We start from the raw sequence: 13,714 nt of genomic DNA, 5'->3' as shown, positions 1-13,714 counted from the left end.
GGACTCTCCTGAACAATGGGGCGTAGTATAGCAAGGACCCTCTTGAATAATGGGACGTAGTATAGCAAGGACCCTCCTGAACAATAAGACATAGTATAGCAAGGACCCTCCTAAACAATGGGACATTGTATAGCAAGGACCCTCCTGAACAATGGGACGTAGTATAGCAAGGACCCTCCTGGATAATAGGACTAGACTAACATAATTTTATTTAACCGGTTCATCATGAAGAATGGAGTTGGTGTAAACACGCATAAGCCCTCTAAAGAGTACATCGCGACAAAGCTCGAATTGTTCAAAATCTTGATTCAAAGCTAAGCACCATCTTTTATTTCTCTCACAAATTTTTCTTATATTAAACTGGGGCAAAATTTTGTGTTATTATTTTTGTTTGTTTTAATTTCAGGAATCTAGTGATAGAATGGGGTCAATCCACATTTCCAGCTCAAGATCTTGGATGAAAAAAAGTGTAATTTTCATGATCAATTTCAATTGAAGAAGCAACAACTCATTCTAAAAAAAAAACAGTCAATAACCAAGTACGAGTAAAAGGAACCTACTTGGAGAAAGACGTTTACCTTTGAACTCATTTGAGATGAAAATCAATATCTCATAACTCAGGAAGCACAAAGACTCAAGTCAAGGTTCAAGAGAAGCTACATAAATAGGGTCGTGTACTTGTATTTCCTTTAAATTTTTCGTCTTTTATATTCATGTAACAATAGGAGTCGCAAACTGGAGCCTCGAGGGGACCTCACTTGACTTCTAACTCATCATTTCATCTCCTTGAACTACACGTGACCTGATTCCCTTATAACCCAGGATATGTAGGATGTCCAAAACTAGGACTCGGTCGCATATTTTTCTTTTCGAATAAGAGTCCGGTCAAAACTTGTCACGTTGTCTACTTCTTTGTCTGAAAACTCTTTGTGTTTCTAGTCAAAGAGGGGCAAACTGTAGACACGTATTTATGACCGAACTTAAAATTTTACACCGTTTTTAGAGCTAAAATATTTTTATAAATATAAATTAAATATTTTTGACTTTTCTCTTATTTTATTAAGTTTATTTTAAAAGATTTGAAAACAACAAAAATAGAATCACTTTTTAAGGTAAGTTTCATTTTTCAATGGTTTAAAAAGAAATGAAAGATTACAAAAATCTATATTATTTTAAAATTAAGTTTTATAAATAAGCTAGTATTATTTAATTTTTTTTTTATTATTATTTTTATTTTGCTGTTTATAGATGTTTGACTTTTTCTTAGATTTTATTACTTTTAAATAATTAGTTGGTATGTTATTATAATTTACTATTTATAGTTAATATTTATTCTTTGAAAAGTAAAATAAAACTAAAACTAAAAATAAGAAAATAACTCACCCCCACTTCCCTTACCCCACAAACCCCTATCCTACCACATCCCCACGAAGCCATTAGCAACACAAACAGTCACCCATATACACACACGACTAAAAAATAGAAAAAGAGGAATCCAAAAAAAAAGGGAGACCCACACGCCCACGTATCTGCAGAAAAAAGAAACCTCTCCTATATATATACAACACAACACACAAATAAAGAGGAGATTACCGAAACAGAAAAAAGCACACGAAAATAAAAAGGATTGAGTTGTAGTTTCTGACGGCTTCAAGTTCGCGGATCCAAAAGTCTGCTATTATTAATATTTTGGGAAATCATTGGATTGTTAGGCATTGTTTTTTCGTGGTTTAATTTTCATTAAGAGGTAACACTTATTTCTTCTTGGTTCAATTTAATGTCACGATTGTTCAAGATTTGACTCCAATGTTATAAGGTTATTCAAATTTTATGTGTGTTTAGTTTTGCCAATATACTATTGAAATCCATGTAAATATATGTATTGTTGTATTTCGATTAAATATGATATAACGTATATCGCTTCTTGCTCACTAAGGAATTAATATTTTTCTTTATTTGCTCTATTCTATCAAGCCGAAACGTGATTCATGGGTTGCTGATAATTAATTTGATCAATTCACATAGTTTTGAGTTATTCGTTGATAGTACAATTTAAAAATCATTATTTTTTTTGGTAAAAAATAAAAATGCACTTTTTATACGATTTAATCGTTATCATCCAAAGTGTTTTAGATTCTTGGTATTCTATAGGTCATAGAACCAATGCTAGTTTCAAATGTGTGATATAATTAAAGGTTAGGTTTTTTTTAAGGGCTCTTTTATGAGTCCATTAATTCAGGATATTAGATTTTGGGATGATCACTTGCAATTAATAAAGCCGCTTCATTGTTTAAGCGAAAATATTTGTTAAATTAGATATAGCCACATATGTCGTTAGTTATTAGTTAAAGTGTGTGTTTAGTGTATTTTTTATTTTAGTTATGCTTTATTGTAAGTTAATAATTATATTAAAAAATTATAAACTAATGACATTCTGTTTTGCTAGAAACTGTAAGTACTATCATGTTAATAAGACAATGTAATTAATTGAATTTAATATTTTGTGGGCAAGTGATAAGTTACACGTAGAAAAGTTTGGTCACTTTAACATTTTACTATTTTTTTTAGATTGTTTTAATATAATCATAGGTATTTATTAGGCTCTATTATACATTATATGAGTAATAATAATTAAATTTCATCTCAATTAAGAATGTGGTTCCACATCTTTTTGAGATACTTAAGAAACTCAAGGATGCGGTTACGCACCTTGATCAAATTATTTTAATAATTAATTTTGTTAATTCAAACCAAGAGGTGTAAATTGAGATTATTAGGTGTGATGAACTCGAGAGGGGAAGACAGTTATGTCTCCAAATGTCAAGATCGAGAATGTAGTTATGCATCCGGTTTAAGACTAATAAAAATTCAACAAATAAAAAAAAATAATAAGCAAACCATGGCCTGTAGACATAATATATCCAAAAATAGTAAAAAATAAGTATAAGTCAATAAAAGCGATCGTGCTAGAACCACGAGATTCGAGGGATGCCTAATACCTTCCCCTCGGTCAACAGAATTCCTTACCCGAATTTCTGGTTCGCAAACCAAAACTAAAAGAGTCATTTCCTATTGATTAGGGATTTGAAAAGGTGACTTGGAACACCATAACTCAGTTCCAAGTGGCGACTCTGAAACAATAAAATAATCCCTTAATCAATACCGTCACTTAAATTGGAAAAACCCTAAAAACCCGCCGCCGTGCGCAAAAAGGGTTGTGACATCACTGACTTTTCAAGACAAGTTCGGAGGTGAATTTATGCCTTTTCCCTTTATTTATTGATGAAGATGATTTGATATACATTTACACGATATATATATATATATGATATACATTAGTGTATAATAAAGTTTTGTACAAATAGTACTTATTACCCCTCTCAAGCGACGTATGGACTAAAAAACATAATGAGCTTGTCAAGAAAAGATATCAAGGAGAGGAAAGAGACTTCGTTAACAAATCTACAAGTTATAAATACTGAAATGAATAATAAACTGAAGCAGGACGATTAGTTGTAGGGCAATCAGCCAATCAAAATCACTATAACATGTCAAATGATCAACTGAACCACCATGTATACACATCATGATTGAAATTCTATGCAAATGCTGTAAAATACGTTTTACTCCAATATAATGCGTAAAGAGTATCAAATTGTGGCTGTCCAACAAAACATATGAAGAATTTAATGAAATTTGTGAAGCTTATTTGGATGCTTTGTTTTTAAGTGGGGGAGAGATAGGTAAAGTTAAATGATACCTTATATTTATACAAATGTAAATGTAAATGTAAATTAACAAATATAACCACTCAATCTTCATCCAAGCCACACCTTTTTTATTGGCTAAAAAGACAGTGGTTGCTTGAATTGCTAGTGTTACAACAATCATTTGCTCAAACTACTTTTGAGTTCTCCCAAAGTCGAACCCAAAATGTAATACATAAACCACTCAACACCAATGAAAATATATATATATCATATATACTTCTTTGCCTTTTCATTAGACATTAGTATAGTACACATGCATAAGATAATGCCACTAGTAGTAAACAAGCCAAAAGTAAGATAAAATAGAGCTCCCACCTTCTTCTTTGCTTCATTACAACCAAATTTACTCATACCATAATTCATAAAATCCACCGTATTTCATCAAAATACACGCCTTAGAGGACTCGACGATGGGTCCTGACACTCAAGAGAGTCACATCATCAACCACAGGGCCACACAAGGAAACAAAATCATCGCTTCTCGTGTGATAGTAGGTGCTAAGGAACATGATCCTAGTCCGGCTAGCAGTGGCCTTGAAACGGAGGATAGCGCGCTTATATCCACCTTTTCCCATAGACTCATAAGGGACTTTAAGTGTATCCCTTCCAGCAAAGGCCTCAACAATCATAGAACCTTCACAAGCATTACTTGCATCTCCAACTTTGAAACTAAGTTGATACATTTTGCCAATTGTGGTTCTTGCAACTTGAGCAATGGCACTTTCTTTGCCAGCAACTAACTCTATGGCTCTCTTGCCATGTGGTACTGAAAAATGGTCAGAATCTAAGTATTTCACTGCCTTTAGGGACTCAACCATCCATGCTGGCAATGGGGAATGGTCATCTTCAATGTTAGGTGGTACAAGTACTCCCCAACTTGTGTTTGGGAATATGTATGGACCCTCTTCAAAATCTCCATTTTTCAACAAATTCTCTGCATAGTAATTACACGATTCAACAATATTATATACATAGGACAGACTTATATTTTTGTTAAGAGCAGGGGTGAAAACAACATTTCTGCTAACAGGTTCTACATAACTCAATAACCTAATTAATTTCTGCCTCGTTGAATGTGTATAAATAATTTATTCAAAACTCAATACACTGTTTTTCTAGAATGCAAAATCAATAAACTTATGTGATTTGAAGAGGTTAAAAAAACAGAAAATAGAAACTCTATCGACAGGCTCAATGCTAGACATCCACAAAAAAGACAGAAATAATCACCGACATAATAGTTGAACTTTTGTACATGAAAACTTAAAATTTGTAGCAGATGTAATACTCTCTTATTTCATTTTATTTGGCTCTTACATTGGAACAAGATTTATTTTCTTATCTATTTTAGCAAATCAAGAGCAATTTATCATTTTCTTCTAATACTTCATTTACCATTATAAATAACTACATAAAGTACTAAGTAATAATTAAATCTAGAATTCAAAAACATAATTAACAAAGTTAATTTAATAAAATAAACTCCTAATAAATACTACTTTTTTAAAGAGGAATGGTAAATCAACATAGTCCAAGTGAAACGAAACGAAGGGAGCATATAAAAGGAGTACTATTATTATTAGTTTCGATTGAGTAGTAGTGCATTGATGTATTATTAAATCTCAGAAATCAGAATGCAGAACAATATATTAAACACAACAAAGTTAGGAACTTGGATAAAATTAGCAATTAATTATGACTTATAAAATATACTTAAATGTGCAAGACATAAATAATGATATAGCTATGACCGTACGAGAATATAATCATATTACAGCTCTTTGCAATTTAATACCTAAATTATTACTCGAATTGAATAAATGTGAAAGTAGCATCAATAAAGGAACCTAAATGGACAAAGGATTAAAATTTGGGTCCCTTTTTTGCAACTGGTCCCAGCTGTACATGTACTTCAAATTTACTCTTTTTTTCTCCATATTAATTAAAATTCAGAGTACATAATTTTAGAGTGAGAAAATGAGATTTTTTGAGTAGAAAATTAAATAGAAGAAAATCACCTTTTTAGATTTCATATGTTTATAATAATAATCTCTTAAATATAAAAAATGAAGAAGTAACCTTTTAGAGTCGTGTAACCTAATTTTTTCCCAACACACAATTTTTATAAAGAAAAATCTCAACGATTCAACAGCAAAATTAATGACTTAACAAAAGAGTAATGAAAATTCATGTGAGGCGATTTTTGATGTCCTTTAAATTAGGCCAAACACATATGGAGACCCTTAAACTTGTCCCTAAATTTCATTTTGGCACTCCAACTCAATCTTGTTCCATTTTAACCCTTCAACTCCAATTTTTATGTTCCATTTTGGCACTTTTTTCCAAAGAATCAACAAAGTGGGATGTATGTACTTCACATGCCATTATTGTGTTAAAAAATAATGGATGAACATCGTTTTTTTAAAAAAAATATTTTTTTTAGAGTTTCTGTACATTATTGTGTGAAAAAATAATCGGTGAAAGTGTGTTGATTTTAAAAAAAAAAACAATTAGTTAATTTAAATAACATCACATATATTTATTTTCATATCTAGTCTACTTGGACTAACTCAAATATCAGCTTTCTAATTTTTCATTCAACTAAATACGAGTAAAAAGACTCATGTGCATTGCTAATTAATAACACTACAAAAAAATGTTGAAACTAGATAGATTTCGTTGGGTTGTCATTGATTTTTTTAAGAAAGAAAATCGACGCACTTTCATCGATTATTTTTCACGCAAAAATATAGGAAAACTCTTAAAAAGAAATTGTTACTTTTTTTATAAAAAAAAAACAATGATAATCCATCAGTTTTAATTTTTTACAATAATTAACAGATGATCGTCGATTTTTAAAATGCAAAATTGCAGTTGAATAACATATATAGAAATAAAGAAATCATAAATTTAGTATTTTGTGTTAAATGGTACATAAAAGAAATAGAGTTGAAGGGTAATCTTTTATAATTTTTTTAAAAAATACTTTTTTTTTGTCTTTCACTCTCTTAGAGAATGTGTGATGCACACTCTCTGCCACATCACTTAGAAGTGTCAAAATGGAACATAAAAAATGGAGTTGAAGGGTTAAAATGGAACAAGGTTGAGTTGGAGTGTCAAAATGAAATTTAGGGACAAATTTAAGGGTTTGTATATGTGTTTGACCTTTAAATTATAATGATTTATATGCGTATTTTATCCCACTCACATATTAATTAAAAAATAATGACAAAGAAGTGTAAACCCTACATCCAGAAAAGCAATAGATAAGAAGAGTGGTCCAACAGACAACATCATAATCATGCAAGGTCACATTTTATTTTGGGCATGTGTTGCTGTGTGACTATTCATCTATAGGTGTCCAAAACTAGATACTAGCACAAGTCAATATAATATATTCACCTAGTAAATAATTGAATCATATATTTCAACATATGTCTATTCTAGATTCAATATGTGTATCAATTATTGTCGGTGTAAATTATAATAGTTCCTTCTTAAATTTTGTATTTAGTCAGATACTATCAAATAAAATAAATTGAAAGAAACGAGGCGGAAAACTTACGATTAGTGGCCCTAGGAGGATATAAAGTACGAATAGCGATCGAATCGATGAGAGGACCACAAGCAGGATCTTCCTCAACACCTGGATTATGAAGCAAGATCTCAACTTGGTGAAGTTCAGCTTGAAATGCCCAAGCATATGAGTCCCAACCACTGCTACTATACAATGTTTGGATAGGTAGTACTCCGAAATCAGGTGTAACAGATACGTTGATACGTTCTTCTTGAGCACAAGTTCGAGCAGCACTGAACGTTAAGGAATAGTACATTCCTTTTGTAACGTTCAGTATTTGCTTGATCGATGCTTCGTTACCTAGACGAACCGCGGCATAGCCCTCGGGTACGACTAGAAGCATATCACCTTGTTTTTGGCCAGCTTTTATGTACTCTACGAACCCGGAAATTGACCATTCCGGTATGGCGTTGTGCTTTAGAACCTCCGTGCCGTTTAAGTCCGCTTTCGATGGGGGCATTTCGAAGTTTCCATTCTTTAACAATCCTGCATATGTTTAAAAGGATGAGTGAAATTGATTTAGACTCGAGATTCATTTCTTTAACTTATCTTAATTGTGAAATCGATTTATTGATATTTTATATATACATTTGTATCACATTTGAAAAGGACAGAAAATCCTAGAAACGGTGAGTAATAATATTGTGAAAAGAGTCATCCATATCCAGGATCTAAATATTTTAAAGAGAATACTTCATCCGTAAGTAATATTTGGGAGCATATGATGGGGGAGAGGAATAGGTATCTCTGGAAAATCCAAATCCCAAAGTAGGGACAATAATAATAAGAATGTGATTACTCTTTGTCCCTATTATTGGTGCACCTATCCCCGTAAATATTCAAAATAAAATAATCATATATAGTGATAAAAGATGAACTTTAAAGCAATTATGTAGAATTTTATGCAGTATATCCAACCACTTAACTAATTAATCATACTCGCTTCCTCCTATTTTATGTAACATTATTTAATTAAATACAATATTGAAAAAAAATAACTTAAGATTTGAGATCTAAAATAATATTTAGATATTTATGTGAATGTAAATCATTTTATCAAAGACTAAATTTTTTTAAACTAAATTGATTTTAATTATAGTAAATGTGATATTTTTTTTGAGATGAACTAAAAAGAAAAAGTATCATATAAAATGACGGAGAGAATGCTAAAAGAGAGAAGTATTGAAAACAATCCTGAACTTGGCGCAAATTATTATTTCTCATTTTTGAATTATTGACAGTCCTAAAAATATCTGTCTACTTGACTAACTAAACTTAGATATACCCCCGAGTATGCAACATAACATAGCAAGTGGTATCAAACTATTATAGGAGCATAAGACTTTCAATAAAAAGTCGAAAAATGTGTTGAAAATAACCCTAAACTTGATGAAAATGTAGGGGTGTATTTCACTCATGTTGCAAGATCCATAGTATATTTAATTTCAGTTAGTCAAGTAAATGAATTTTTTAAAGACAATCAATAATTCTGAGATAAAACTAATAATTAAGCCAAATTTAAGAATGTTTTCGATACTTGCTCTACACATTTACTTGTTAAATTTAATATTTTGAACTAATTAACTATCTGAACTCTCACCTTATCATTAAAAATTTAATTCTCTATATCGTAATCCTTTCTCCCAACCCCCATGGAAAGAAAACATTTAACTCGTTGGGTGCAATAATAGGTTGATTAATTTTGGCGTCCTATGTTATATTAGGGATGAGCCAGCTAACGCACAACCCATAAGCAGCTGTGAAATTAACCCAACTTTCCCCAAAAAGTGTCATGTCATCAAATTGCAAGACTTTGATGGGTCATTTTTACTCATAAAATCCAAAAGAGGAGTCACTAAAAAGGTTAGTAAGCAGTGTCATGTGCACAGCTCGTGCTACACTACTTGCAGCAGGCTTCCCTTTCAGTTGAAATGACAGCAGGCACATGCATTACCTCTTTAAGCAAATCATTCTTCTTGCATAAACCCAATGGATAATAAACTTCTCATCCTTCTCACCTATGCCTTCTACATCCGCTAAATTATTCATTTTGTCTCAATTTATATGACATTTAGAGATGCATTTCACTCATTCGAACTAATGAAAATGTCTTACATTAACAATTTAGTTCAAAAATGCCCCTAACATAAATACTTTAATCTAAAAATGCCTTCATTATTATTTTTGAATTAAAAATATGTGTATTTCTTATTTTAAAACACTATTAAATTAAAACAGGGGGAGTATAAGCTAATGTTATTGTTAACAAGAGGAGTAGATATTTTTGGGTGATAGAAGAGTGAAAAACCTTTGTGCATTGGAGGTCTGTCTCCCCTGAGTGGTGAGTAATTGGTTCTAGGTAAATGACAAAAATGACCTCCAACTAGCTGGTTTGTCTTGGACTGGTTGGTCATTTAAAAAACTGACAAGACATTTATCACAGAAATTAAAGGCCTCTCACTGTGATATTCATAACTGACTCTTGCTACCAACCCATCAGTCATCTACTTTCCCAATTTTCTCCTTCAAATTGTCTGTTTCTCTGTCATTCAAGTACTATTATTACTTTATATATATTCATTCTAGTAACTACTGATAATCAATTCATGAACAAGTGTTACTATTTTAAGCTTTTCAAATGTGACTCTAATTAACCAGAGGTATCAAGTTTGAGTCCATGCATATGCAATAGCCTTTGTTAGAAATGCTTTAGTCTCTAATGTGGAACTTTGTGGTACGGATTCGAATTAAATTGGGCTCCAAGTAAATGGAAACTAATTTTTATTAAAAAAACGTGACTCTAGTTTACTCAATTTCTTCCCCATTGTTAAACTGAAATCTCAATACATTACCACAATAACAAGCTTTCAGTTTAACAATACGAATGTTTAGTTTCCCATTAGAGTACCAAAAAATCATTAAATAGCGAGAAAGGACATATGTAAAGAGATCATTAAACAAATTAGCAGCAGAAGTAGACATTGAAAATCATGATTAATGGAGTTGATAAGGAATAATTAAAAGAGATTACCATCAATAACGGCAAAGGAAATGTTGGAAACAGCGCACAATAGCACGAGCAGCAATATTACTGTTGTTGAGCTCTTCATTATTATTATTTTTCCCAACTGGTAAAGAAGAGGGAGAATGGGTGAAGGAGGAAGAAGAAGAAGAGGACCGATTGGTTTGATTTGAATTCCGGGTTCCCCTTTTTATGCATGTTTACTTTCATTAAGGCCCTTTCATTTTACAGATATTGCATACCTGTCCTTTAGATGTATTTAAATTTTTTTATGACCAAACACAAATTAGTAAATAATGTGAAATGTTTTATTTTTTTGGAAAAAGTGAAAAGTTTGCATGGCTAAATAGGTATTAGGGTGTGCATTGGTCGGTTTGGTTTTATATATTATTGGTTTGGTTTATCGGTTTTCGGTTTTTAAATCGCTAAATCAATAAGATATTTTTTATCGATCTTCGATTTATCGGTTTTGATCTTTAACGTTTGATTTTTGGTTTAATCAATAAGAAAATGCTTATAAAATAAATATATGACTTCTCTAATAAATTTGACACGACAAGACAATAATATAACTTTACAAATGCTCATAAAATAGAAACAACAATGACAAACATGAAAAAAACTATACATGTGTAACACAAAGAGAAATTAAGAAGAATAGGGTTCTTACCTTAGGTTTTGACGGTTTATATTATCTAAAGTTGTGAACTCAAAGCCATCGTGAAGTATGAATTGAAGGCTAAATGACAAAAACATAACTAGTAAGATATTGAGATTAATATTTAATATTTATGTATAGGTAAAAATAGTAAATTACTATAGTCATAATGGGTTATCGGTTTACCCAATAACCCAATATTAAAAATCAATATCGAACCGATAATCCGATAATTTTTTTTTATAAAATCATTAAAGGACCGCTAACCCAATAACCCAATAGCAATAAACCAACACCACTTTTTTCGGATCGATTTATTGATCGGTTCGGTTTTTGCATAGCCCTAAATTACGTACTCTATTTTTACTTGTCACTTACTTCTAAAATTTATTTTTATTTTTACCTGTCATTTTTGATATATCAAGAAAAAACAATTATTCCTTTTCATATTTTACTTTAAGCATTAAATACTTATTATCAAGCATTTTTCAAGACTTAATATTATTAACCATCATTTAATAGAGATATTTTGATAAAATACTTACATCAATACTTGTTTTTTTAATAGATGTGCTAAGTCAAACAGTGATAAGTAAAAATGAACGAAGGGAGTAGTAAATAATTCCTAGGTTCATGAGATAAGGTGAAATATTTTAAAATTAAGTTTGAACTGAATTTTTACTTTTATTTGATTGAAAATATAATTTATCTTTCAAAATAAATATATACCTCAAATTTGATATTATTTTATCTCACTTAAAAATGTGAGATAAATTAGGTCCAGGATTAGCCATACATTTTTTAAGAATTTTTTCGGCAAAGTTTGTTTGGTTATAGAATTTGTCTAGTTTTTGAAAAATTCAAAGATCAAATCTCAAAATCTAAAAAATATTATCTACTCGTTGTATTATTAGTAGTTTTTATTAAATTATTGTGTTATGATCTTTAGATAATGTATTATTTAGTTCTAAGAAGAGTAGTGTTGTGCCAAACATAGGGATATAATGTTTTTTTTTAAAAAAAAGTAAAATATATATCTAGGATTATGACAAAACTTTCACACTTTAATCCAAACTTCACCCGAAACTGATTTTTCAAAAATATTTAAAAATTTATGATCTAAACTAGCTAATTTGAGATTATAATATTTGGGTAACAAAATCAATAAACCAATTGTTATTATTTTGAGAACACTCCCTTTTTTATTTATACAATATGTGATCGGATATGAAATTTAAGAAAACATATTTTAGAATTTATGATTAGAATATAATTTGAGATTTTTGTAATTGTCAAAGCATGACATTAAATATAAAATAAAAATTCAAAAATAATTTTTCAAAAGTATGTCATCCGAATAATAAGAAAATACTCACGAAATTGAATAGAGGTGAGGGTTTTAGATAATGATGAGTTTACCCCTTTTTGGATTTTTATTATTTCTTTCATTTTTACTAAACTTGTTAAAAAATAATAGTATAATTTTTTTTTTATAATAATTGATATTTAGTATTAAGTCTTGAAAAATAATTTGATAATTAATAATTAATACAAAGATAAGATATAATAAATTTTTTTTAGATATATTAAAAACAATAAATAATAAATAATAATAAATTATTTTTAAAATAGTGAATAGATAAATATGAAAATAAATAAATAAATTATTTTTACAAGTTCTATAAATAGAAACTATTTTGGTGGGGAAGATGAAGACAGAAGCTGGATGGGAGTCACATGGTGTTCTCCCCCCAACCTGGTACAAAGCATCTAAAGACATGACCTTGACATTTTTGGCATTTTCTTTTACTCCTAAAATATTTTTTTTATACAATGAAAAATATTAAAGATTACACATGTTCATAAGATTACCTAGTGCATAAAGAGGAAGGGACCAATCAAGCATATATAGATAGGCTAATGGACTAGTTAGAGGACCAATTAGCAAAAAATTAAAATAAAAATGCGTGATTGATTTTTTTGAAACTTAAGTTTTCAATCACTGAATATGAATTAATTTATTTTGATTAATTAATTTAACCAATGAACATGAATCATTTACTTAGCTTTTCTAAGTTGGTCAAATGTATATTTTCAAGGCTAATAACTCACAAGGGTAAAAAGGGAACAATATGGTAATTCATGCATTGATTTTATGAAATGACAACTATTATGGACCAACTATTTATAGAGAATGATGACATATAGAAAGGATGACATTGATTTTCATATTTCTCTTTCATTTAATGAGGTTATTAACTATATTATAGAGAAATAATGGAAGTAACTTTTAATTTATATCCTTAAACAATTTTCTTAGAAAGTGTACCATACGCCAACAATTCACTTAATATGACTAGAGACAGTAAATACTTTTTTAATAATTAGTAAGTGTTTTATTATGTGTATATGGTTGAGAAAAATATTAATTTTATTTTAAAAATTGATTAACAAAATAGACAGAAACCGACTTAGTAAAACATCGATTTAATTGATTTGATATATACTTGTATCTAAAAACTCGACTTAATTAGTTTGGTCATCTTTTAAATGAAGAATAATTGAAATCGAATCATGTAATTAACTTATATTACTGAAATTTTTTAGGAGCAAAAACTCCATATCGTTGATCGTCTCGTTTCATATTAGTAATTCTTCTTCATATTTATAGCTTTTATTTGCTAGAA

The 13,714-nt window shown here is 29.8% G+C and overlaps 1 protein-coding gene across 1 annotated transcript; it reads right to left on the bottom strand.

The window, feature by feature from the left end:
- Positions 1 to 3,830: 3,830 nt before the first annotated feature.
- Positions 3,831 to 10,537, bottom strand: LOC125878370 (uncharacterized). The gene is made up of 3 exons (XM_049559613.1): positions 10,379 to 10,537; positions 7,336 to 7,833; positions 3,831 to 4,704 (listed from the first exon to the last, which is right to left on the bottom strand). Exons 1-3 carry the CDS (start codon positions 10,455 to 10,457, stop codon positions 4,166 to 4,168), a joined length of 1,116 nt encoding a protein of 371 aa, XP_049415570.1. The 5' UTR covers positions 10,458 to 10,537; the 3' UTR covers positions 3,831 to 4,165.
- Positions 10,538 to 13,714: the final 3,177 nt, after the last annotated feature.

The sequence above is a fragment of the Solanum stenotomum genome, chromosome 10, assembly GCF_019186545.1.
Source record: "Solanum stenotomum isolate F172 chromosome 10, ASM1918654v1, whole genome shotgun sequence".
Taxonomy (NCBI): domain Eukaryota; kingdom Viridiplantae; phylum Streptophyta; class Magnoliopsida; order Solanales; family Solanaceae; genus Solanum; species Solanum stenotomum.
This window is presented reverse-complemented; position numbering and strand designations above follow the sequence as displayed.

Bases quoted from the DNA above. Each gene is read 5' to 3' on its own strand.
- LOC125878370 (XM_049559613.1), bottom strand. From the start codon at position 10,457: ATGAAGAGCTCAACAACAGTAATATTGCTGCTCGTGCTATTGTGCGCT. The intron at 7,834-10,378 runs GTAATCTCTTTT...AAACATATGCAG, and splicing joins TTCCTTTGCCGTTATTGATG to GATTGTTAAAGAATGGAAAC. The intron at 4,705-7,335 runs GTAAGTTTTCCG...ATTACTATGCAG, and splicing joins TCCTCCTAGGGCCACTAATC to AGAATTTGTTGAAAAATGGA.